Raw genomic sequence first — 27,451 nt, 5'->3', positions numbered from 1 at the left:
TGAAAAGCGGTACTGTCCTGTTGTTCATCAGCCACCAAGAGTATGGCTGCTTCTGACAGCACAGCCTGAACAGGCTGACACTACACCACCTGGGTAAGTTACTTAGCCTCTTCAATGTCCAGTTACCTCATACACAATGTGAGGATGGCTCTTGTGCCTAACTCATTGAGTTATGATGATCTGACACAGAAAGGACTTAGTGCCTGATCCCTGGGATGCACCCAGGGTTAGAGGCTGTTGTCTTGTGACAAATCCTAACTGCTTTCTGGATCTATGTGCCTATCAGGGATTTGAACAAATCTAAGTGATCAGTCACTCATTCTGTATTCCTAGTTCCAACCAGGTCCTGCTTCCAAAAACATGGGTCACTCTGTGAGCACAGGAGGCGCATTGTCTACTAGGTCTACATTAATGGCAAGTTGTCCCCAAGCGCACTGTGACACATGCATTTAAATGAGTAAGCTGGAGAAACAGTCGAGAAAATTATCTGTAGTGTTGCCAAGGACTCATCAGGATTCAATTCAGTGAGCCTGAGGCCAGCAGAGAACATAACATAGTTTATTTTCTCTCACCCTGATGACTACTGAGGTTCAAGGCCACATTGCACAAGAAGATAATGTCTGTGCACAACATCTTATTAAAGCAAAGTTACCAAATTCATCTAAGCCAGTGCTTGCAATTCTTTTTAAATGAGAACAGCCTGGCTGAAGGAGCACTTGGTTTTCAGCAGCCACTGACTCACCTGTTACAAATCACTAACACATAACACAATGCACTCATTTCAAATGAACTAATTCAGCACTGAACACCATGTCTCTTCCTCCAAGTCCTGGGCAGAGTTTGCAGGAGGAGAAGACAATGGTCAGTGAGCGTGTGGGCAGGGAGCTAGTGTCTTGTGGGATGGCCATGGTGATGGGCACTTGGGATTACGCTCAGGGACAAAAATGAAGATAAACACCTACGAGAGGTTATCGTCTCCTCTCTAGTTACAGAAGAAGACCAAGGCTTGCAGATACTACAGGTAAACTAAGGAATGCCCATCAACTGACCAATTGCCGAACTGCAACTTCAAAGCAGATCCCCTCGCAAATCTGGAGTCTGTGCAGCCATGATCACAGACAAGCTAGTCCATGACCTTGACCCAAAACCACAAACACCAACTGAGACAAAGGAAATGATTTTCTATTTTCTTTGTTTTTAAAAGATTTATTTATCTTATTACAAAGTCAGATATACAGAGAAGAGGAGAGACAGAGAGGAAGATCTTCCGTCCAATGATTCACTCCCCAAGCGGCTACAAACAGCTGGAGCTGAGCCAAACCGAAGCCGGGAACCAGGAACCTCTTCCGGGTCTCCCACGCGGGTGCAGTGTCCCAAAGCTTTGGGCCATCCCTGACTGCTTTCCCAGGCCACAAGCAGGGAGCTGGATGGGAAGTGGAGCTGCCAAGATTAGAACCGGCGCCCATATGGGATCCCGGGGCGTTCAAGGCGAGGACTTTAGCCACTAGGCCACGCTGCCGGGCCCTAATTTTCTATTTTCTTAGCTTCCCTAAGTGGTTGCTCTGTGACCACTTCATTCACCCTCAGTCTCCTCATGGCATCTTCAAATTCCTCTTTCCCAACTTCTGCCCTCTCATTCTCATTGAATGTCTTTGCTTTCTATTTTACTGACTTGATGCCATCAAACACTATCTCAGCTACTTGTTCATTCCCACATACACTTACTGGTGGCCTACATTTCATGCTTCCTGGTCTTAAGGGAAAAGGTTCAAAAGGTCCCCATGCCTCAATCTGTCCTGCCCATCCCCTGGCTTGACCTCCCCAGCTTCGGCCTGTCCACGCTGTCCGCCCGCCCCTTTGCTTCTCTGCTCAGCTCCTTGGATCACCCCAGGAACTCCATCAATTGCATATTTCTACTTCTCCATCAATAACGCAGTCATCCACCCTCCAGCTTCTTTGCTCAGGGGTGGATTTGTCATAGAGTTCATGAAACTTAATTAAGCTTCAGAGGGGACACCGGAGTCACCGCGGGTTGAAGAACGCAGGTTGAAGATTGCTCTAGGTGGGGAGAGGACACTGAGTGGCAACCAGGATGGATTCTAGGTAAGAATTTGCTGAATTGTCAAAAGAAACCTGGGGCTCCGAGAATGAAGTCATGGATTGTGATGTTGCCTTTTAGTCATTATAGTCACTTGGAACCCACCTTGTTACCATAAGTCCTTGTACCTTTTCCTAAAGAGAGTGCTTGGGATTTCACAAGCTCCAGACACCACAAACCCTGCATTGCTCCAGTTCTTTCCCGTCTGTCTCCGATCCTGCAGAGACTCTCCCTGGAATTCACAATCCCTACTGCTCCATTTCCACCTTTCCTTCTCTATTTTTTATCCTTCTCATCCCTATTCATATCAGCCTGTTCATTCCTCACCATGAATAAGGGGTGAAATGGTAGCCCTTCCCTGCCTCCCCCAAAAGACATGTCCACTTAGAACCTGTGGCTGCAACTGTATTGAGGAAAAGTGTCTTCACTAATGCACATAGGTTAAGCATCTTGAGAAGCAATAATTCTGAATTTAAGCTGGACCTACATCCAGTGACAGGTGTCCTTGCAGAAACAGGCAAAGGGAACAAGCACTTAGTCTATGAGCTAAGACACCCAGGTAACACATCAGGATGCCTGGGTACAATTTTCAGCTCCAACTCCTCGCTCCCACTTCATGCCTATATGCCCTCATGAGTACAGGGGCCCACGCACTTGAGTAAAAGAGATTGGGTAGGCCCCAGAGGGAGACAGGTCAGTCAAGAACTGGGGTGAAAATGCTACAGGAAATGCAAAGTAAAATGTGTGAGATATGATAGAGATGTCCTGATACTAGGAACACATAAACAAATACAGTGTGTGACTACCATATGATTTCAGGAAGTAACACTAGTCATCGTGGTACCACAGACAGGAAAAAGAATGACAATTAAACAAGTTACTGCATCCTGACAAGGATGGCTTCATTTTTTTTATTTATAGGTCATGTTGAATTGGAGGAGTCTATGAAAATTCCTAGGGGAATATCAAGTCTGAGCTAGAAAAATGAGGATTGGAAGCTGGAAGAGAAATACAAAGAGGATGCAAGAGATTTGAAAAGCCTCTTAACTTGCAAGTAACAAAGGTTGCTATTTTTCTTCAGAGGGTAAGGAGAAATGGAAGAGAGCAAGACACATTATTTTTGTCCTCAGGGTGCTTGCCTTACGGGCTAGGAAAACGCCATAAATCCAATCTTCACACCAACGAAATACCACAGGAGTGACGAGAAGGCATTATAACACAACCAGGAGGACCTGACTTCAGTGCCTGCTCCAGCTCCTAACTCCAGCTTCCTGCTAATGCAGACCCAGAGAGGCACTGGTGACGACTCCAGCAGCTGGAGACCTGGGTGGCGGCCCTGACTTCCAGCTTTGCCCTGGCCCAGCCTTAGCTGTTGCAGACATTTGGAGATGGAAATAGCGCATGGGAATGCTCGTTCACTCCTCTCTCTCTCTCTCCATTATTCTCTTGCTCTCTCCATATCTCTGCCTGTAAATTTTAAAAAGAAAAGGAGAAGTATAGACTCTCTCAAGCAAATAAAAATTGAGGGATTCGTTATTAGTATACCTGCCCTGCAAGAAATATTGAAAGAATTTCTTCAGAGAGATGAAAAGGTATATAGTTCAGCGACTTACACAAAGAAAGGAAGAGTGTCAGAGAAGGAATAAAGTAAAATAAAATTCTCATTGTTCTTATTTTTAATTGATATATCAGAACACAGCTTATTCAAAATAATAATGCACCTGTACCGAGTGCTAATGTCCTGGCCTCAACCTGGAGCAGCACTGGTTGTGAAGGCTCTTTGGGAAGTGAACTACTGAACAGAAGATCTCTTCCTCTCCCTGCCTTTCCTTCTGTTTCTGCGCCAGTACCACAAGCACAGACTTAGCCACCGCCCTGGCCTCAGATGTTCATTGTTTTTGAAATAGTTTCTTTTAGAGATCAAAAGAATGGAGCTGGAATGCTATCATTTTCCTGCCATCTTCACACCCTATCTCAGCCTCCTGCCACAGAATGCCAAATGCTTACACTTCCTACAAACCACTGGGGTTTACATCCCATCCACCACTCACCACAGCCTTGCCACATGCTCTCTGAAAGTGCAGCCCGAAACATTCATGCTAGCTTCTTGGGAAACAAGCCATTGTTCCAAAGACCCAAGATCATTCTTTTATTTAAACAAGATAACTCAGAGATTCCAACCCTGTGATTGCCTCTAAGGCAATGGTTCTCAAAGTGCTGCCTGGTTCAACAGCTTCAATATCTCCTGAAGACCAGTTAGAAACGCAAATTCTCAGACCAATGGATGGAGGGAGAAACTCTTGAACGGGCCCAGCCCTGTGTAATACATCACAAGCCCTCCAGGGAACCCTGAGCACATTCAAAATGGAGAAAAATCACCAACCTTGAAGAATCACAAAAGTCATGCGCAAGTATTAGGATCTTTGGATTCTACGTGGGCAAAATTTAGAGAGAAAAATGCCATATAAAGGCATGGAACAGTTTCCAAAATATTTCTGGCATTCAAAGGTGCCATCCACATAAGCAAAAGCACAGATAGAAAGGCATTCTTCTTCCTGAGAGTGGGAGACAGGCATGCTTTACCTGACAGAGGCCGCTGATACACATGTCCAGGGAATCAGTGTGACAACGGGTTCCATCCAGCACCTTGGGCGCCAGCTCCACCACCAGGTTTTGTCCTCGTGCATGGCACTTGAGGGCACAAGGCGCAGTGGGATCGTTGTATTGGGGAAGCCATTCATAATAGCGTCCCTGATACTGCACGTCGTTGTAAGCCGAGCATTGTTGGGCTCTGAAGTCTTCCACTTCTGGAGGGCAGTCCTGCAGGCAGAGAAGACGGGGTCACACATCCATGAGCTAGTGACAGGGGCCAAAAGGGGCTGCACAGCATCCCCACGACCAACCCTCCCCGGCTACTCTCCCAGAAGTCACCCTATTCCCCCGTTTTTAAAAGGGAATTCAAAGCCAAATCCACAGTTGTGAGTTTGGAATCTGCAACTGAGATACAGATGGTTCACTGTCCCGTGTATTCTGATCACACTTCCACTCAGACATCACCTCTCACCCCCAGTAATTACAATTGATAATATCAAAGCAAAACAAGTGCCTATTTTTTATTTATTTACTTTTGTTTACTGTCTTAGAAATAGATTTTATTTTCTTTTTCTTAAATTTTCTTTTTTTATTTTTATTGGAAAGTCAGATGTACAGAGAGGAGGAAAGACAGAGATGAAGATCTTCGGTCCAATGATTCACTCCCCAAGCTGCCACAATGGCCAGAGCTGCACCGATGCGAAGCCAGGCTCTTCTGGATCTCCCACACTGGTTCAGGGTCCCAAGGCTTTGGGCCGTCCTGGACTGCTTTCCCAAGCCACAAGCAGGGAGCTGGATGGGAAGTGGAGCAGCCAGGATACGAACCAGCACCTATATGGTTTGTGGCCTCTCTGTATATCTGACTTTCCAATAAAAATAAACATCTTTAAAAAAGTAAATAGTAAATGGAACCAAACTGGTGGCATATCATGCTGATCTTCTGCCTGTGGTGCCAGCATCCCATATGGGCACCAATTAAAGTCCCAGCCGCTCCACTTCCCACCCAGCTTCCTGATGGAGGCCTAGGAAAGCAGCAGAAAATGGCTTTGTACCCAAATGGGAGATTTGAAGGAGGCTCTTGGCTTTCAGCTCCCAGCCTTACACCAACCAAGTTCTGAGCACTGCAGTTCTTTGGGGAGTGAGCTGGCAGAGAAAAGATCTCTCTGTCTCCCCCCCGTCTGTATCTCTGATTTTCAAATCAAATAATTAAACTTTACAAAAATGACTAACTAATGAAGACTCTCACATCTTTACACCAATTTTGACTATTTACCAAGGACTCGTTTCTGGGCAGAAAATTTCTGAATTTAGGTTTAATATCTTTTCCGGTCTGTTTGTGTTATGTATCAATGCTTTGAAGACTTCTTGTTTTCTATTCTTAATTCATATTTTCAGTTTCAATGTCTGTCCCTTATTACTTTTAGTACACGAAACCATTACACTGCTTGATGAAGTTATCAGCTCTTCAGTTTTTGGTTGGAAATATTTTCCCCCACTTAATTTTGCTTTTGGAACTTTGGGAAGCCAAGAAGTTTTAAATTTTTATGCAGTCAGCTCTATTAATATTTCCCTTTAAGGTTTGGCTTTAAAATGCTTCTCTAATTCTGCCCTGAGAACAGATAAACACTGGAGTTATTCTGCTGGTTCCTTTTAAGATGAATAACCATGTTTAATCCTTGATTATAACTGGACTATATTTAGACAAATGATGTGAAGCAAAAATCTACAATTATTAAATTTTTTTTCTAACACAGAGAGCTACTCATAAAATTTCACCCAGGACTTTTAAAACACAGTTTCTTTCATTTTTCTCCTATTTACTACTTGATTTCTACATTTTCCTAGGTTGTGTTTTTGGATTTACAAACTGTCTCAAATCCTTTTTGGAAATAGTCAAGGCATAAACATAATATAATTAAGACGCTTTCCTCCGGGATTACTTGTGTTATTGGGTTGTAAAACATTCCCCAATTCTATATTACATTCACATTTTTGTTGTCTTACAAGATCACATCTTAATTCAGGCCACACCTATGGAAGCAAGTCAAAATGAAAAGGAGCTGAAATTGAACATTTTTCTGCTGAAATTAGGATGTGGTCCACGGTCTGGCCACAGGAAAGATCATCAATGAGAAATCTGTAACAGCTCCTCTGTCTCTACTTTTCTGTATATCCGACTCTCTGAAGTCAAAGAGAAATATGTAAGAGCGCAAGTAAGCAATAACCTTTGCATGGGGTTCATGGACGTGAACAGCTGGGGTTCATGGACGTGAACAGCTGACTCTTAATAAGAGTTACAGGAGCCAGCATTGCGGTACCTAGTGGGCTGTACTGCTGCCTGCAAAGGCCAGCATCCAATGTGAGCACTGGTTCAAGTCCCAGCGGCTCTCATTCCCAACCAGCTGTCTGCTGATGCACCTGGAACGGTAGCAGACTTGACCCAAGAATCTGGGCCCCTGAAAGCCATGTGGAAGATCTCAATGGACTTCCAGACTCCTAACTCCAGCCTGCCCCAGCCTCAGCCAGTGCTGCCATTTGAGGAGTAAAGCAGCCAACGGGAAGATCTCTTTGACTCTCTCCCCACCCCCTCTGAAATTCTGTCTTTCAAATAAATAAACAAATCTCTTTTTAAAAAAAATTAACAAGAGTTAACTAACAGCTCAGGATGTCACCTGAACCCAGTCCTTACTGCAACAGTAGCCATGTATGTACCTGTGACAAGCCTCTTTGGCCACAATTGACCATACAGAGTCACACATCTGGTCCAATCTTCCTTGGGAATTTGCAATTGCAAAAGAAGGACTGCGGCTGAGACCTCACATCGAGTGGGGCTCAACTGACTGCTTCCTTCATGAAATGTGTGTTGAAGCAGAGGCAGCCAGTTCCCTCAGCAAAGCCACACACACCAGACGAAAAGCAGCAGGCATGACAGTAGTCCACATACCTCAGTCGGAATTGGAATGCTGCATTCCTCACCATCTGGCTCCTCAAGGCTTGTTCACATGTACCTTCCCCTACACGCACACACATCCACACGGTGAATCCATGCGTCTTAAGCTCCTTGAGCAGGCTTCTGTCCCCAGCCTGTGATGGCCCCTAACACAGCCTGGTATCTGGGTAGCATGGTGATTACTGAGGTTCTCTTTCCCCATCATCCTTTGGATGAGGTAGGGCAGGCTTACCATCATCCCTCATTTTACACAAGGGAAACCCTGTGATCTAGGAAATGTTTAATCATTAGCTAAAAACACAACAGAGCTGTGACAGAATCAAGTCTGACTCCCAAATTAACAAGTTCTCCATTCCACAATATTTCTTTCTGATGGCCATGGGGATATTGATTACTTACACTCAACATCGCTCTTTATTTCATATTCTTCCAATGCCAACACTAAACCTGGTCAGGCTGACTTATTTGAAAGCTGTGTCCTGTCTTGAGATAATGGAAGGATTCTTGCATCCTCCACAGTCCAGTTAACACTTAACAAACTCAAGCATGAAACACTCTCCTGATTTTCTCTTCCTTGGGAACATTTCTTCATATTGAGTCAGCTGAAGGAAACTAATTTAGTAAGTGCACCCTCTGATCTTATCCCTAGCTTCTCATACTCTGTGTCACTTACTGAGGCTGCTATTTTATATGTGAGTGGCATCTATGTGCACCAAACACACTGATATGGTATGTTAAAATTGGCATTTGAAGACTTGAAATAGAACTGCAATGAAGCTAACAAAAACGTTATCCAAGTGTCAAAGAATAAAACTGGTTTAGAAAGCGTTAGAAAGGAAAGAATAAATCCTAGCTCAGCACAATCAGATTCTGACTTGAAAGAGATAATGAACAGATCTAAAGAAGCGTAACTCAGGAGGGGATATGCAGCCTGTCCGGGGGTGGATGGGAAGACAAGGAGAAGGAGGAAAAGATGGATATCTTTCAGGATGGTCTACTCCTGACCCCTTCCCAACTCTCCTCCTTTTCATCTTCCTCTTTCTAAAACTATGGATATGTAAATCCATAAGGAAGAGTGAAGCCAGGGCAGGGGATTATCTAATACAATGAGTACAGGAAAGACAGGTCTTTATCTAAGAAACTATTTACATGATAGGATTAGATTAGACATTTAGTTAACTTCCCCCAACAGAATAATCAGTCCGAGGAAACACTCCTCTGATAAAAGCAAACTTAGACATTTCTTTTTTCCTACGCAAGTTATAGTATGAGCTAAATTTTGTGATCCTTTTGTAAAAATGGGTGACAAAGTTTCCAGCATAAAAATAAATTCTTGCAGGTGGTCACCTTAAGCTTGAGTTAGCAAATAAGGCCTGTGGAAAATTAAACTCTCCGATGGAATAGAACGGATGTGGGATATACTTTTTTGGGCAAGATATGGAAAGAAACGTGGCCTAAAGAGAAACAGCAGAAATCCATTGAGTAGCTGTACAGCACAGCACACAGATCCTTCCCCAGCCAAAGAGAATTGAATACCAGACCACATCAGTCAGCTTCTAGAGGTCTGAAGGGGAGTAATCACAGAAAGGTGACATTTTAGGAGGACAGGGTAGCCTGCAATTGTCAGCATAAGGGTGAAAGTTAGCAGCTGTCTTCCAGAGCTGGAGTAATGATGCTGGAAAGAACTCTATGACTGACTGTCAGAGAGTGGTCATCTGTGAGAACCAGGGCACGAAGGAACCTTCAGGGGTCACATCAAATGTGCACTCTCCAGAACGGCCACCTGGAATCCCGGAGAGCCCTCTGTGCAGAGCTTATAGGACCTCCCTGTAGGCTCACACAAAAGTAGGCTCAAGGCAAATGGTGTTGGAGTGCAGCCCCCTACGAGCCTCTGTTTAAGTTCCTCTTGTTCCGTTTCAAATCCAGCTCCCTGCTGATACCCCTAAGAAAGCAGTAGAATATGGATTGAGTACTCTACTCGGGCCCTTGACAACCAAACGCCAAACTCAGATGAAGCTCCTGGCTCCTCACTTCAGCCTGGCCCAGCTCCAGATATTACAGCCATTTAGAGAGTTAAGCAGCAAATGAAGACCTCTCTCCAACTCCCCTTCCCTTATATGTCACTCTGTCTTTCAAATAAATAAAATAAGTATTTAAAAAATGTTCATGCTATAAGATCACTCTCCCCAGGTAAAGTAGTCCTCATTTGAAGCATCTGAGAACCAGAATTATTGCTAATTTTGCATTTTTTTTTAGTGCAAAATGTTTCCATAGACATTACCAACTGAGCACCTGAAAAGTGAACATTAGAAATGTCTGTCCGTGCTCAGAAAGTTTTGGATTCTGGAGCATTTCTGGATTGGGGAGTTTTGGATTATGTTTGCCGAACCTGTAAACCCACATTGAACTATTTCCCCTCCACTTCTTGGAGCCTTTCCTTTGATCCTGCAGAGGTGGAAGATCTTTTTCTGCCAATGGCCATGACCACTCATGGGCCACACAACGTTTTCAGCTCCTTGGCTGCATCCCAGCAAGGCAGATAGCATCAGGGCAAGGTGCCCTAGACAGCGAAAACCACATGGTGGGACAGAGAGGCAGAGTGACTCAGGGATCAGACTTGGTCAGAATAGCTTGCTCATATAAGAACTCATTCACTCCATGAGATCAACATTGGTCCCACCCAAGGGCTTGAGTCCCTGTGACGTAATTATTTTTCACTAGGCCCCACTTATGCTTTAAAAAGAAAAAAAAAAAGGTGAAGACAGGGATAAGGAAAGAGATCTCACCCAAGCGTAAACAAAGACTGATGCTGAGTGGCACGAAACCACTAACTGGAGCCAGTATCACGGCTTCCCAGGTCTGCATCACCAGGAGGCTGGAGTCCAGAGCAGAGCCAGAAGAAACCCAAGCCTCTGATGTGAAAGGCTAGTGTACTCCAAGGTTAAACCTGCCGACTCCCTCCACACCACTACCCACTGGGCATCAAGCTTGCAGCACAAGAATCTTTGAGTGACATGCTTTCATGCAGGGAAACCATAGCAGATTGTGCCTTTGAATTATCACTCTGCTCCAGCTAATGCCCCAATCGTTCTTGTTATCACAGTAAGTGTCAGAGGGGCTCAGGAGTATGATGCCATATACAGCATAGAGACAAAAGGTCATCTACTAAAATGAATGCATGTAGATGCAACAGGTTAGGGCTTTGGAGGCCTTGAGTAAAAAAATGATGCCTTCTCCCACCACCAGACTCCATGAGTTTGAGGTTCCTTGCAGTCTCTTTCTTGCATGGGGAACATCCAAGACACAAAATCACTTGGTATGGCCTTGCCAAGACAACCATTAGGTATGTCTAGCTCTCTGGAATAAATGCTTAGGAGTTGTATGGTAGTTATATGTGTATTATTTTAAGAAACTGCCTGCTTTTTTTTTTTCTCCCCAGAGTTGCTGTACCATTGTATATTTCCGCCACACAGTTTCTCTACATTTTATCATGCACATCTCTGTGCTACAACACTTGTCCTTCCATTTTTAGAGCAGACCTCAAAGCAGGGCAAGTTGCAAGGGCAAAAGATCGGTTACATAATGATAAAGGGGCCCAAGAGGACCTGCAGGTACACGTTAGTTTAACCAAACAGCATCCATATCTGTGAGGCAGAAACTGTCAGAATTGGTGAAGAGGTCAACGCCAAGTTGGGCTTGCTCCTCAGGGTCTACCTTTGTGCCCAGGCCACTGTGTCTGCCTCCTACACCACACTCTCATCTTACTTCCAGCTCATTTAATTCAACACAAACACATGAGGCTTCCATCTTGTTCCAGGAGATAGGAAATCATTCACTCTGTTTCAGAATTACACTTAAGACACAACTGACAAAAGTTTGGCCAGGCCAACTGTCTCCCATTCATCTAGCACAGAGAATGAAGAAGGACAATGTCCCACATAAATGAAACTTTTAAAATAAATGAGTGTGTGGACATTTGGCCAGGCTTGTAACACCCCAAGTTAGAACATCCATAGCCCATAACAGAGGGCGTTGGATGCATAGGTGGCTCGACTCCTAATTGTAGCTTCCTTATAACAAGACAGGACCCTGGAGACAACAGGTGATGGCTCAAGTGGTGGGACCCCCCTGTCACCCACACGGGGGCCCTGGATTGCATTTTCACTCCCAGCTTCAGCCCAGTCCAGCACCAGCCATGGCAGCCATTTGGCACAGGGACTAGTACACAGGAGTGCTCTCTCTCTCTCTCTCTCTCTGCCTCTCAAATAAAAACAAAGAAAAAAAAATAAATGTACTACATTAAAATGAAGTCTTCAGATTCTCAGAATTTACTGTGAATTCCTGTTGCTGATTCTGGTGTGTATCACTAATGAGGAAACTGTCTTAGGAGGAAAGTACATGGTTGGCATTTTTCTGTTTGTAAAATAAAATACTAGTTGACTTTTGTTTTTCGTGTTGAATGAGATATAATAAGAATGAAGGTGTATAAACTCCCCCAATTTTAGTTAATTTTCTGATGAAAACACCTGGAGTGCCACTAGTAGATTTTGCAGTGGGAGCCCTGGGTAGTTTGGGGAAACAGCAGGGAAAGCTAATCCTAGTTCAATTCCATCTTCTTCCTAGGTGACCTTTGAAAATCATTTTCCTTCAGTCCCTTCATTTGCAAATAAGAAATAACAACATCTCATCTGCCCACATCTTGGAGGTCATGTGTATTATTTACTGTTTTCATGAACACTGCAATTATTATAGACCACATTACATCATAAATATGAGATGGCCTAAAAATGGTGAAATGAAAGGTATTAGGTATACAAAAATTTTTGTCAGCTAAAGAAATACTCAAGTCTCTCCAAAGTTTACCAAGAGAACATTCACTGGACAAACTCCACTGTAATATTATAACTTAAAATATTGCATTTAGCTTGAAGGTTTTTTAAAAATGGTTTTATGTTGATGTCTGAATGTTTTTTTAAATATTGCATGTTTAATGTTTTTCCTTATAGGACTTACATGGTTGCTGCAAGTCTTGTATCGAATATTCTGCCCTTCACAATTCCTAAAGGAAAAGAAAAAAATATTGATTTTGTAGAGGTAGCAAGCAAAAACAAATAAAAACAAAACAAAACAAAACCTGGTTTTAAAGCCGACCCAAAGCCCTGGGTCTGCGAAAATCTTCCCAGCATACTTTTTCAAAGGCTCAAAGTTTAAATTCTAAGAAACTGGCTTTCAGTGACCATGATCAATGTGCCCAAGAAGTCTCATAGTCAAGAAAGAGACATATTTCCCCCAAACTCTCCGAAGACGCCTTGTTTGCATTTCGAAATATTCTGCTCTGTTATTTATTTTGCCTCTGAACTCCTTGGAGTTCCTTCATAGCTTGCTTTTCTGTGATTCTCAAAGGGAAGCTAGGGGCAAAGCATTTGTCTATCGTGGGTCCCTAGGGAGTGTCTGTGCCAGCTCGCTGCAGCTTTCTCCCGTTTAGTACGGCTGTCTGTGCGAGTCAATTACTTGAGGAAGCAGCATATTAAGCCACTGCCTGCATCTGACAGAGGAGTGCCACTTGGAGTCCCACCTGCTCTGCCTCAAATACAGCTCCCTGGGGAAGCAGCAGATGACAGCCCACATGCTTATAGCCCTGCCATCCATGGGGGAGACCTGGATGGAGTTCCAGGCTCCTGGACTTCAGCCTGGCCCAGACATGGCTTTTACAGCGTTTGGGGGAAATGAACCAGCAGAGGTCATCTCCACCTCTTTCTGTCCCTCTTTCAATAAATAAATACATCTTTAAAAATTGTGTTTAGGCAATGCTTCTTTCTTATTCCAGCCATCAGCCTTATTGAATGGATGTTACAAAATAGTGTTAAGACAGTTTCCTTGGGATGCCCATGCTGGTGGGTGGAAAAGATGCTCTAAGGCTGACCACCCCCTGACCTGCCTTCTGGTCCAGCCGTCAGCTCTGGGACCTGCCACTCACTCACTTTCCAGGCAAACTTCATGAGTGCTGAAATTCTATCAAGAAGGTGCTTTGTTTAGTCCAAAACTTGTTGTTCTGTATTTTTACATACTCCCTAAGAATAATTGCATCTTTTCCACTTTTTGAACAAGTCACATGTTTTTCTCTGGTCATTCAAATGGAAAATAGAAAGACCAGCTAAACAAGTTTAACTTACGTTCAGGGATGAAAAGTTGATACATAGTGTATTATTTTTCAAATGGATCTGGGGATGCAATTTTTGGCTGGTGTGATTTTTTAAAAATTATTTATATTTATTTGAAATGCAAATTTACTGAGAGAAGGAGAAATGCACATAGAGATCTTCCATCCACTGGTTCACTCCCCAAATTGCTATAACAGCTAAGGCTGAGACAGGCCAAAGCTGGGAGCCAGGAGCTTCTTCTGGGTCTCCTACTTAAGTACAGGGACCCACGCACTTGAGCCATCCTCTACTACCTTCCCAGGCCATAATCAGGGAGCTGGATTGGAAGTGGAGTAGCCAGGACACATAATGGCACCCATAAGGGATGCCAGCGCCACAGGTCAGGCATAGCTTGCTACACCACTATGCGGCCCCATTGGTGTGATTTAAATATGAGCCTACCCAAAGTGACTGATATATACCTCACTGCATGTGGTTTCCAAAGAGCCTATGCTTACTGTAAGTTAAAACCAGAAACCTGCTAAGCTGGAAAATTAGTCATTAAAACACCCTTCACCAAGACTTTTAATATTCCATCATTTAATCTTTTTTGTCATGATTTCTTTACAGAGTTAAAACTCATACTGCCAAGCCTTCTTCCTATTTTCTTTAATCTAAAATAAACATTTACCTGGTAATTTGTTGAGAAAATTGTTTTAATGATTACATCATAGACTATTAAACAGACTTCTTCATAATTTTCAGTTTAAACCCTCTGAAATTCTGGTTAAAATAAACATAACACCAAAACAATCATTTAATGCATTTTTAAGCAATTTTGTATTTAAATTCAGTATAGTCACATGTTTATGCAGGGATTTTCTTCTGTAAACAGTTATATCGCATTTCTTTTTTCCTTAGAATTTTGAAATTGACTTACACTAAAATCCACCTTGGGGGTATACAGATTTATGAGTCCTGACAAATCCATATGGCTTGTTTGGACTATTAGCACCACCAATATTAAGTACATGCCATCGTGTCTTAAAAATTACATCGTGAGACCTTCCTGTAGTCAATGCTTCCCATTCTCACCTCCTGGCAACTACTGTGTTTTCTGTTTCTGTAATTTCACCTATGAAAACAGGACAATGAAGTAGATAGCCTTTTGAGACTGTTAAGCATAATGTTTGAATTTCAGTCTTCTTACAGGGCTCGGTGATTTTTCTCCTTCTCAATTGCTGAGTAGCATTCTATTGTGCACACTAATGTGTACAAGCATTTGTCTATTCATTGGCCAGCTAGCTACTTGAGTTGTTCTCCATTACAAAGAACAATTTTTAGAAACATTTACAATTACAAAGAAAAACTTTGTAATTCTAGAAACATTCACATACAGGTGAACAAAAGTTTCCATTTGTGTAACATCTAGAAGAGCGATTGCCCAGTCTTCCTGTTTAAAGAATATTAACATGCTTTGCTAAACACTATGTTTCCATTTTGTTCATGCATGTCCTACATATCTAGAAAGTGGTAACAAATTCTAGTTCTTTTGTAGCATGTTTATGTGTGATTATTTTTTTTTAAAGATTTTATTGTTATTGGAAAGCCAGATATACAGAGAGGAGGACAGACAGAGAGGAAGATCTTCCATCCGATGTTTCACTCCCCAAGTGAGCCACAACGAGCCGGTATGCGCCGATCCGATGCCAGGAACCAGGAACCTCTTCCAGGTCTCCCACGCGGGTGCAGGGTCCCAAGGCATTGGGCCGTCCTCGACTGCTTTCCCAGGCCACAAGCAGGAAGCTGGATGGGAAGTGGAGCTGCCAGGATTAGAACCGGCGCCCATATGGGATCCCGGGGCGTTCAAGGCGAGGACTTTAGCTGCTAGGCCACGCCGCTGGGCCCATGTGTGATTTTTTTAAGTCCTGATTGGCAAAGGTACATTTCATTGTTTGTTTTACGCTTGCAATGGGGGAATCTCAACTGAACTTGAGCTGTGGTTATGCAACAAGGTGGAGGAATCCACCATGGTGGGAGGGCTTGGGGAGGGGTGGGGAGAACCCAAGTACCTATGAAACTGTGTCACATAATACAATATAATTAATGAAGTAAAATAATAAATAATTAAAAGAAAAAAAAAAGAAAGAAACAGGTGCTGGCTGGGGTATCCCTGAATCTTTGTTCAAAGACAATGCACTAAGATATGTTGTTCCTAGATGCATGATCTCTTCTTAACACTGTAGACTTATTTCACTGATGTTTGGCGTCGGGACTTGCAACGGAGAAAGAAGCCTGATTTCTTAACTTTTCCATGTAAGTAAAAGTTATTGTCGGAATGTGTCTATTCCTGTAGTTTCCTTTTCACTAATTTGATGAAAATGGTAGGACCTGCTGAATGGAGCTGAAGACTGATCAGTGCTGCTGAATATTCTAGGCTCATGAATTTGATTATGACTCTTGTTCTAGAGTAATAATCATGGCTTTCTTGTCTATATGGTATCTTATAATCAGTCAGTTCATTAAGTCTAGCTGAGCTGGAAATCATGTAGCCCTGCATCTAACTGCTGATTTGACACATCAACCTTCTCAGGGCGCATCTGTCTCATCAGGCCCAGGAGCATGCTAAGCTCCCACCCTTTTTGTATACGAGATTAGGGCACTATCTCCCAACCCATTAAAGATGTTGAAAACCTGGAAGAGATCTCTTGTCCAAAGACCATGCTTCAAAGTGATGCTTTCATTTTCTCTCTCCTCCACGGGCAACTCCCCAGATGGGGAACCCACACACATACATGAATGTATGTTGATTCCCTCACTGTTAAATAAATCCTGTTCTCATTGGTGTAGTAGACATGTAGCTACCTCTACTTGAAACCCATCTCTTTGGGGGCAAGGACCTGGGACAAAAGTTAAGATACTCAGCCCCACATTACATTATGTCTCCTTTATTTGACCTTTTCTTATCCTCCCAAGAAATCCCCTACAGCTATTCCTTCACAGGGCAGATTTTATTTTTCTGGAGTGATTTTTTTTCATTGTATTTTATTGTGTCTGATACATTCCTTAAATTTTTTTCTATTTATTTCCAAGGCAGGCAGACATAATTTCTATCTGCTGATTAACACCTCAAATGCCCTCCATCAGGGGGCTAGGCTGGCACCAGGAGTCAGAAACTCAACACAGGTCTCTCACGTGGCTGGCAGGGACCCAACTATCTGATCTGTCGCCAGTGCTTCCCAGGCTATACAGGCAAAGCCAAGACTCAAACCCAGGCACTCCGACATGAGATGCAAATGTCCACACTTGCAGTGTTTTAACCACCAGGCCAACTGCCTGCCTCTTGCATACTTTTTAATGCTAGTATCTGGCTTTCTTTCTTTACACTCCTTCTCAAATTCATCCCTTTCTACTTCTACTCACATTGTTTTTCTCACTTTGCCTTTTCTGTTCCAATTACTATCTAAATTCCCATTTTTCTTTTGTCTTTTGATTTCTGGAAGGTAAAACCCTTAAATGGATTAAGAAGGCTTTGGGAAAAAGGAGTTAGAGAGTAAAAGAAAACATCATCAGAGTTACCACAAATGAAATGAAATTAGCACATGAAAGAGTTACTGGTAACCCCATGATTAGAGCTGTACATACAATTCACATTAGCAAAGACATGAAGCCAGTCCAGATGTTCACTGACAGATGGCTGGACAAAGAAACTACAGTATACACACACTATGGAGTACTACTCAGTCACTAAAAAGGAACCAAATTATTTTGCAACCAAACGGAAGCACTTGTAAGCCATCATGCTTCGTGAAATAAGTCAGTCCCCAAAAGACAACTATCATGTTTTTTTCTGATATGTGGTAATTAATATAGAATCCAAAAAAAATGTGTAGGAATGCCAAGGACATCTTGTGATGTGACTTGCTTTTAGTATTTGCTTATACTCTTGTGGAATTGTTGTCTTTCTACTTTGTACTTCTTGAATACTATAGTGAGTGGTGTACCAAGCCTGTGGGTTACAGAATGAATTAAAATTAAGATATTGCAGAAATTAAAGGAAAGAAGGAAGGAGACTGAAGGAGGGAGTGAAGAGAGAGAAGAGTATGGTACCTTCTTATAGAACTGAATCTATGAAATACATTAAATCTACTCTCTTCACATTAATAAGATGTAAACAAAACTGCCTCCACAAGGATGACGTAGAAGGTAGTTAAATTTCCAAGCTTGAAAAGCAGACCTTGTGTCTAATTAGCTGCTCCTTTTTTTGTGGCTGGCAATGTCACAGTGGGTTGGCCAAGCCTTAATATTTTGTAACATTGTATGTGTCCATTTAAAAAAAGTCTGACACAGGCACTATGAGACTTATTAAAATCTTGGTAGATCAACTTCCAATTTTAAACACTCGAACAGCACCAACTTGAGGGTTGACAGGAAAACTACTGGGGTACAGAAGTCAGGGGGAAATGACTCCATTCTAACTGGCCATCAAGAGCTAAGCATGCAGCGCAGGCAATTCCCTGACATGACCGGTCTCATTTTGCTTATTATGTGTGGATAAAAGAAGAAAGCAACAGGAAAAGTGGGAGGGTAATTTCAATTACTTGGCTTATTTTGGAAAAGCCCCAACTGAGCAAATCCGCTAGCAGATCAGGTAAGTGAAATCCAACAGCACTTTCCATAGGGCTGACTGACAGCCCTGAAAACTCTGATTCCAATTTCCGGAGTTGGGGGCGGGTGGCACACAAATTGGAGAGACACAGTTTAACAGCATTTGAATTGATTAGCAACATTAGAGTGCAAATCTTGGAAAACCTTTTTCAGAAGCTTTCTTTTGAGAGGGACAATGATTTAATTTTAGCTATTTAAAATAAAAAGTCATTTTTCATAAGCATAGTTATGCTAAAATAAAGTTTTAAAAAGCAAAAGAAGAAAAACTTCTTTTTAAAAAAACGATTAAAAAAAAAAGACATACCCATTGGAGGCATCTATGGATGGGTCTCAGGCCTCCTGGGTAAACCATGAAGCCATGATTTAACTCCACTGTCACCTGCAGTAAGCTGAGCATCCAGGGGTCACTCTCTTGCACGGTCAGTGTTCACCCTGAGAACGTAACCCTATAAAGCAAATCTCCACTGCAACCACCATTAGAACTACAGTAAAGCAAGATGGTAAAGGGGAGCAAGTGTTTGGCCCTGTGGTTAAGACCCCACCTACAACGCCACATCCCGATTGCCTGAGTTGGAATCTCAGCTTTGCTCCCTTCCAGCTTCCTACTGATGCAACAGCTTAGGAAGCAACGGCCTCAGGTACTTCTGTCTCTGTCCATTCCTGTTGGAGACCTGGACTGAATTCCTGGCACCCGGCTCCAGGTTGGCTTTCCCAGCATTTGGAGAGCAAAACAGTGCACGTGAGATCTCTTGGAATTTCTTCTCATTCTTACCAAAATAAAAATACGTATATACTTTTACATGGTCTAGAAAGCAAAGAATTTTACTTCAAGGATTCTCCAAATACAAAGCGCAACTTTGGACTCATGACTTTCACATCAGCTTCTTCTATAAGATGAACCTACTGTGTATCAGCACATGAATCCAGAGCTGTAGGAGTAGCACACTCAACTCCCACTATAAGTCAGTCTTAAAATTTTCCAAAGCCAACCACCTGGTCACCTTTTTTAACACTGTGTTCACTTCATCCAACCAAATTGATACTAAATCCACTGACTGGCCTCTGTGGATGTTAACATGCTTCGGTTACAATTTAGCTTGAAAGGGAATGACTACTTTATGAAACAGGCATAAAATGAAATGCAAGCTATTTTAAAGTTAAGGACATTGGATTCTTAATTCCCCAGGCAGGAACCTGCCAGCTTATTCTGGAAATAATTCCGTTGGCCCAAGGAAAACTGAGCTGCAGACATATTACTACAAGTTTTTAATTTTATTCTAATTAGTGTATGCAAGAGCTAATGGTTATCAGGAGGATATGAAAATTCAAGAACATGCTTTCACAATTATGTATTTTCTCCCCATTACAATATTCGTAACACCCTGAAACTGGAGATTTTTGAAGCCATACATTTGTGAATATATAAAAAACATATGTTGATTTCACATGAGGATACATTTAAGACATTAATAAAATTTCTCTAGAGTTCATAGCTCTATAACTTACTATATTCATTCGATGATATATTCACTCAAATACTAGTATCATTAAGACTAAGAAGCATGTGTTTTGAAGAATAAAAATATATTAAGTTTTAAAAATAGTAGTTCACTTAAACCTGTGTTTCCCATGACTAGAATATCAAGTTACACATTTCTGCAAAAGAGAAGAGACATTCTGGCTGGCACATGGTTCGCGGTGTGAAAGAACTGAGTGCATGCTTAAATGCAATCAAACTCTGAAATAACTTCACCCACCACAAAATCCATGTGCAGCATTGCCACATCAGTCCCCGTCCCTAAGTCATAAATTTAAGGAGCGCCAATTAAAGAAGAAGGCACACAAGTGCTTTAGAGAACCTTGGGATGCTTTTGTATTAAAGTCTCCACATTCCTTTTCCAAAAAAAAGTGACCACAAGCGCTCAATGTTTATGGAGATTTAATAAGTCTCTAAGGCTGTCCAAGGATAAAGAGAACTGATAAGCCTCCTAAAGGAAGCAGGTTTCCTTAAAAAAAAAAAAAAAACTCAAAGAACTTCAAAAATTACAGTCAATATTCTTAAAATGGTCATGAGACAGGATCAAGATTTGTGTCTGCTGAAAATATAGGGAGTAGGAATGTGCAAGCTATTAACTTGCTACCTTTATTTGCAGTCAACTTGATTGCCTCTTTATGCAGAAAAATGAGGTCACTGTCTCTGTCTCTGTCTCATAGACAGGGAACAAGTGGATGTGGCACAGCTCTGGCCACACGCCAGGAACCAAGCTGAAACGGGATTTACTGTCATGTACGTACCTACCGTAAATACTGGGGAACTTACAATTCTCTCACTTAGTTTTTAAAACACATATTTCTAATATATATATATATATATATATATATATATATATATATATATTTCTTCAGTTTGCTTTCTGTCTCCATGTTTGAATTAGAGAAGCTCATGGGGCGGGGGTGGGAAATTTGGACATGTTCAGACCCTACAAAGCAAATTTCAGGCCAAGGAATCATATAAAACCCAGACTGAAAATTGTGTAAGTCTCACAAAATTAACAATTTAGGCCAGTACTACTTCAGAAAGGGAAGAGGTAGATGAGTAAATGGTGGATTAAGGTGGAAACCGGATCCAATCACAGTGTGTTGAGACAGGGCCTTCGGGAAAGTTACTGAACCGGGTAGAACAGGTTGTCAGGGCACAGCCCATGATAAATTGTGATGGCTTTATAAGCAGACAGACCCTGAAGGACAAAGGGGTGTGGCTCTCCATGATGGCATCCCTGAACTGTTCCACCACTGCCAGCCTCGCCAGATGTCTAACAAAGCTGCCCCACGCTGGACTGTGCACCCCAACTCATAGGCTGAAATGAGCTTTCTTCTATCCTATGTGGCTCCACGAGGATACTTCAGTTCATGGAACAGGAAAGCAGACACGAATACACCCCTTCTGTGCATTGCCTTGTAAGGCTAGATGTTTTGGCACAACTTTCTGCTATGTGTCTTGGTAGCTAGGCTGCAGCTTGATTTGTTTCCTTTTCTGATTACTTGTTAAGAATGTCCTTCTTGGGCCCAGCAGCGTGGCCTAGCGGCGAAAGTCCTCGCCTTGAAAGCCCCGGGATCCCATATGGGCGCTGGTTCTAATCCCGGCAGCTCCACTTCCCATCCAGCTCCCTGCTTGTGGCCTGGGAAAGCAGTCGAGGACGGCCCAATGCATTGGGACACTGCACTCGTGTGGGAGACCCGGAAGAGGTTCCATGTTCCCGGCTTCGGATCGGCGCGCAACGACCGTTGCGGCTCACTTGGGGAGTGAATCATCGGATGGAAGAACTTCCTCTGTCTCTCCTCCTCTGTGTATATCTGGCTGTAATAAAATGAATAAATCTTTAAAAAAAAAAAAGAATGTCCTTCTTGACAGCTGTAACCCTAATTCACTCATTGCATGTTTCCATAGTAGCCCAGCTTATAAAGCTATTGCAAATATTAATTGTTGTATGGTTAATTTTCCTAAACACTGATGAAGATTTAGATGGGCTGCAAATGTTAAGCTGCGCCCACAGTTCTGGCCATGAACAATCCTACATTGTCACCTTAGGCACATCTCCATGTGTTTCTCTGGGCACAGCCCTGCAGAGTTCTGCTCTGTCATGGGCACTTACAGTTTCACTATTACCAGATTTTTAAAAAAAAATATTTACTTATTTATTTGTTTTTGGAAGACAGGGTCACACACATCCACACAGGGAATTTTGTCTCTGGTTTACTCCTCAAATGCGCAGAGTTAAAACTGGAGCAAGCTGAAGCCAACAGCCTAGAATTCTATCCGAGTATCTCATGTGAGGGGCAAGGCACTGAGTGTTCAGGATATCATCCACTGCCCTCCAGGTACAGCAGCAGGCAGCTGGAGCAGAAGCGGAGTAGTTGGGACCCAATGGGCACTCCAACATAGGATGCCAACGGTGGCTTAGCCCACAGTTACATCCCCATGCCAGCACATAATCGCCACCTGCTGACAACTTAATTCCCCACTGTATGTTCCATTTATCGCTGTCATTGCAGGGCAGGAAGGTTCCCGTTTTTAAGCTTCTAAGAGTCGGCATTTTAAAACTTACACATTCCCCGCCGTTGCAATCTCAAGAGCATCAAATATTCTTGAGCAATTTCTTATTCTTGTATTTTTTCTTTGCTAATGTTGGTATTTTCACTACAGGCTCTGCTTCTGAGAGTCCCCTGGTTCACATCCTTTGCCCATGTTTCTAGTGGTTGGCTTTTACCTTCAGTGTATTGGTGTACAGAATTTATTTAACTATTTCTAATAAAAAAATCTTTTGCTGATTATATTCATTGGCAAGGTTTTTTCTCATCCTGAGGCTTGTTTCTTGGGATATAGCACATTTCTTTCTTTTTTTGTGATATGGAAGTAATTCTTATTGTGCTTGAATTTATCAACTTCACCTTTATAATTTATACTCTTTGTTTCCGTATTTAAGGAATATTTCACTATCCATAGATCACACAGATTCTCCCATATATTTTCTCCTAAATATTTTTTAACTCATACTTTAAAAATTTGCTTATTTTTATTGTAAAGGAAAATTTACAGAGAGAAGGAGAGACAAAAAGATATGCTATCTGCTGATTCACTCCCTAAATGGACACAGTGGCTGATGGTGAGCTGATCCAAAGCCAGGAGCCAGGAGTTTCTTCCAGGTCTCCCATGCATATGCAGGGTCCCAAGGCCTCGGGCTTTCCTCCACTGTTTTCCCAGGACACAGGCAGGGAGCTAGATGAGAAGTGAAGCAGCTGGGACATGAACTGGCATCCTGGCGCTTGCCAGAAGTGGATTAGCCAATTGAGTCATCGCATTGGACCCTAAATTTTGCTCTTTATAGATAGGCTTTAATCAGCTTGTAACTCTTTCTTTGAATTGGTATGTTCTCATATTTTTTCTTTAGAATGTCAATAAGCTCATGTAAACCCCTGTATGGGGTATCTTTTTCTTTCACTGATTTATGACACCATCTTAAGTACCCATCCCAGTCCTATCCGTGTGTATTTCTGCTTCTGGGCTCTTTGCCACCTGGGCCTCCTTTTGTCCAGGCCACCTCTATGTTTAAATGAACAGCATCTTCGTGTTTAATGAAATCCCCCATTTTGTTCTATTTCAAAATTGCTTTCATTACCTTTGTAATTAACTATGACTCAGAACTAAAATAAAATTTTCAAGATTAATTTATGAGGAAATTTGACATTTTTATGATGCTGATACCTTCTAGTTACAAACATATATTTCTCCCTGTACTGAAGTGTGCTTTATACCTTGCATTAAAGATCTTGCACATCTCTTATGAAGAAATCATCACAAGTTTCCTTATGTTTTGTTAGTAGTGTAATGGTATATGTTTGAAGCTTTGCTTCTAAGTAGTTTTTGCCTCTATGTAGGACCTCACTTGCTATTTGGGCATTATCTTTGCTCTTGGTCATCATTAAAGAACTCTTTTAAAAGTTGTTATTTTAAGCATGGGTGCTTTTGGGTTTTCCAGTTATGCTACCAGTAGTCTCCTAATAGGCAGAGCTATTTTTTTCTTTTCAAAATGTTAACTAATTTTTTTTCCTAGCATCACTGGTTAGAAACACAAGTACAGGAACAAGTTTAAACAAAGACAGTAGGCATTCTGATTTATACTTAATGTTAATGAAAATGCAACTGGGTTGGCGTTGTGGCCTAACGTGCTAAGCCAGCATCTGCCATGCCAATAGCCCACACTGATGTCAGTTTAAGTCCCAGATGCTCTACTTCTGATCCAGCTCCCTTCTAATGACATAGGAAGGCAGCAGACATAGCCCAAGTCCTTGGGCCCCTGAACCCATGTCAAAGACCCAGATGAAGCTCCCCGATTTGGCCTGACCTAGCACCAGCCATTGCAACTATTTGGGGAGTGAGCCAGCAGATGGAAGACACCTCTTTCTTTCTGTATCTTTACCTCCACCTCCCTCAAAACTGGCTTTCAGATAAAACAAATCATTAAAAAAAAAAATGAAAATGCAGCGACATTTTACTGTGAAGGATTATGGCTACTGTATATTCAAAGTATACCTCTATTCTTAACTTTGCTAAACTTCTTTTAAATTATGAATTCATATTCATTTTGTCAAATGCTATTTGTGCCATGGATACGGAAAACTATGATTTTCCTCCCTTTCATCAGCGATGCTGCGCCTGCTTATGCTTGCTTTGGGACAATATTTCCTGTGTGTGATGTATTTTTAGATTGCACACTTATCCTAAGCTGGGCTCCATTAACAAGAGCCCTGTGCAGCCTAGTCTATCTCTGCGGAGCTCTCCCTGCCACCAGCTACTGAGGACTATCACAGGCTACACAAACACATCTCCTGTTAGGTTTTCATCCCACAGTTTCCATTGAGCACATAGAGGCTCATATAGCCAGCCTAACACAAGTCAACACATGGCACTTCAAATCCTTGAGAGAACACATCCATTGTTACAAGGTGGTGGTGGTGGGGTAGTTCCATTCACAATTTAGACCAAGGTATTTAAGTTCCCAATGCTGCTATAATCGTTTATTTCCTAGTCCATTGGTTGAGTAGGTGTGGGAATCTCAAGGGTCCTGCTTTTCTATTAGAATTGCAATTTCTGTACCGGGCCCAGCAAGCAACCAGGACTCAATCTCCTGAGCTTCCAAGGAACTAAAACTCAACAGCCTGGCTAAAGAGCTGATAAATCCCATCTCTGTCACCAGAGGAACACAAGAATAGATATGCAATTACTGGTTTGGCTTTCAGTTCTTCCCTCCCTCCCTCCCTTCCTTCTTTCTTTCTTTCCTTCCATCTTTCCTTCCTTCTTTCCTTTCTCTCTCTCTCTCTGAAGTTCACATAGGTTTAGTTTTATCTTTTTTTAAGTCTCTACTTTGCATTTCTGTATTTACTTTTGAGAAGCAGAGAGACAGAGACTTCCCACCCACAGATTAATACTCCAATGCCAGGATCTCAGTCCAGGTCTCCACGAGGGTGACAGGGAAGTAGCTACCTGAACCACCCGCCACTGACTCACAGGGCATGTGCTAACAGGAAGGTGGGATAAAGAGCAGAGTCAGATGTCAAACTCAGGTATCGGAGTGCAATTAGGCTGGATGGATTCAACCAACGCTACTTTTCAAAGAATTACTGTCCTATTTTACCATGAATCTCTAGGTTTTGTTTTTCTTTTTGAGGAAAAGCATCTCTCTCTCTCTCTCTCTCTCTCTCTCTCTGAGAGGAGGAAAGACAAAGAAGAAGATCCCCTATCCGCAGATTCACTCCCCAAGTGGTTGCAACGGGCAGAGTTGCGGTGATCCGAAGCCAGGAGCTTCTTCCAGGTCTCCCACACAGGTACAGGGTCCCAAGGCTTTGGGCCGTCCTGGACTGCTTTCCCAGGCCACAAGCAGGGAGCTGGATGGGAAGCAGAGCTGCCTGGATTAGAACTGGTGCCTATATGGGATCCCAGTGTGTGCATGGTGAGGACTTAAGCCACTAGGCCACCACGCCAGGCCCAGGAATAGCATCTTTTATCAATGGAAATCACATGCATTGGTAAGACATAAGGAAATGGATCCCATGTTGCCTTTACTCAGTTTCTCCCAATGATAGCAGCTTGCCGACTCCAGTGCATAACACAGCCGCATATTGACATGAACACAGTTAAAGTACAGAACACTGCTGCCATCAGTTCTGCCCTGCGTAGCTGCAGCTCCTCCCTCCCGCCTCACCTGCTTCCTTACCACCTGGCAATTACTCATCTGCTCCTCATTACCATAACCGGCATCTTGTAAGGAATGTTGCATAGGTAGAATCACGTGGCATGTAACCTCTTTCGAACTTAAAATTCTCTAAAAATTCTTCAGCGTGTAACAGCATTTTGTTTCTTTTTGGTTGCTGCATACTATTCCACGATACGGATATACCACGTTCTGTTTAACTCTTCAAAACATGAGGACCATCACCTCAGGTTGTTTTCACCTTGGGTTTTTAAGAGTCAAACGACTCTAAACGCTCATAAATAGGCTCTTATGTGAACCCAAGTCATCACGAGCGACAGATGCCTGGGAGCTGTGTGGCAATTACAAGCATATGAAGAAATTGCCGGTTTTCCGGAGTAGCTGCACTGTTGCACATGCTACTAGCAGTGTATCGGTCAGTTTCTCTGCATCCTGCCAGCATTCCGTGCTGTCCACTTTTTCTTGCCATTCTGATGGCCATGGTTTCACACTATGGTGTCAGTGTGTTTTTCCTTAGCCACGTTGAATATCGTTCCACATGTTTGCTTCTTAATTGTTGTTGATTTGAAGTACAGATAGTATTCTTTCGCTAGGTATAGAGCTTTCAATTATTTCCTCCTACTGATGTTTATGTCTTTGTCAATATACTGCTTTAATGACCACAACCATGGAATAAGATAATATCAAATAAACCAATTCCTCCCACTGTATTCTTTCTCTAGAATTCTCTAGAATTCTAAAATAATTTTGTTGGCACACACCACTCTTGTTGGAATTTTCAGAGACACTGGATCAAGCTTATAAATCGGGGCATCCCAAAATAAAACAGGAAAAGACCGCAAAAGGCAATAAAATGGACTAGAATTAGCACATGTCTTGCAAGTCAGGCTCACTGTTCCTTTCTGTAATATGCACAGACAAGGATCTGAAACTCAGGAAATGTCTCTAGCATGAAACAACACCACACACACACACAAGCCAGAGACTTGGAAAGGGGTGAGACTGTGCAAGCAGAAGAAAACCTCTGCCCAAAAGTTTTTTCACATCTTCAGATAGGAAACAGAAAGTACTGCATCTGGGAACTAGGAATCAAATACTATTTTTAAAACGCTCAGGAACAAAAGGTACCTCAGGGGAAAAAAAAAAAGACAGAAACATAAAATATTTAGTAAGAAATCTGGAAAATGAGCTAAGTCAATCTCAACCAGAAAGCAAGACAAATAGGCAAAGATAG

General features: G+C 42.4%; 1 protein-coding gene across 3 annotated transcripts in view; it reads right to left on the bottom strand.

Moving 5' to 3' along the window:
* The window catches only part of ADAMTSL3 (ADAMTS like 3), a 318,481-nt gene that overhangs the window by 174,756 nt on the left and 116,274 nt on the right, over positions 1–27,451 (bottom strand). For all 3 annotated transcript variants that reach the window (XR_009245576.1, XM_058665539.1, XM_058665538.1), the window contains exons 5-6: positions 12,654–12,699; positions 4,682–4,918 (exon numbers count right to left, since the gene is read on the bottom strand). Coding sequence is in view for 2 of the 3 variants with exons in the window: in XM_058665539.1 (XP_058521522.1) it covers positions 4,682–4,918; positions 12,654–12,699 (283 nt within the window). In the remaining variant the exon portion in view is untranslated. The remainder of the gene's footprint in view (positions 1–4,681; positions 4,919–12,653; positions 12,700–27,451) is intronic.

Source organism: Ochotona princeps, chromosome 6 (genome assembly GCF_030435755.1).
Source record: "Ochotona princeps isolate mOchPri1 chromosome 6, mOchPri1.hap1, whole genome shotgun sequence".
Classification (NCBI taxonomy): Eukaryota; Metazoa; Chordata; class Mammalia; order Lagomorpha; family Ochotonidae; genus Ochotona; species Ochotona princeps.
This window is presented reverse-complemented; position numbering and strand designations above follow the sequence as displayed.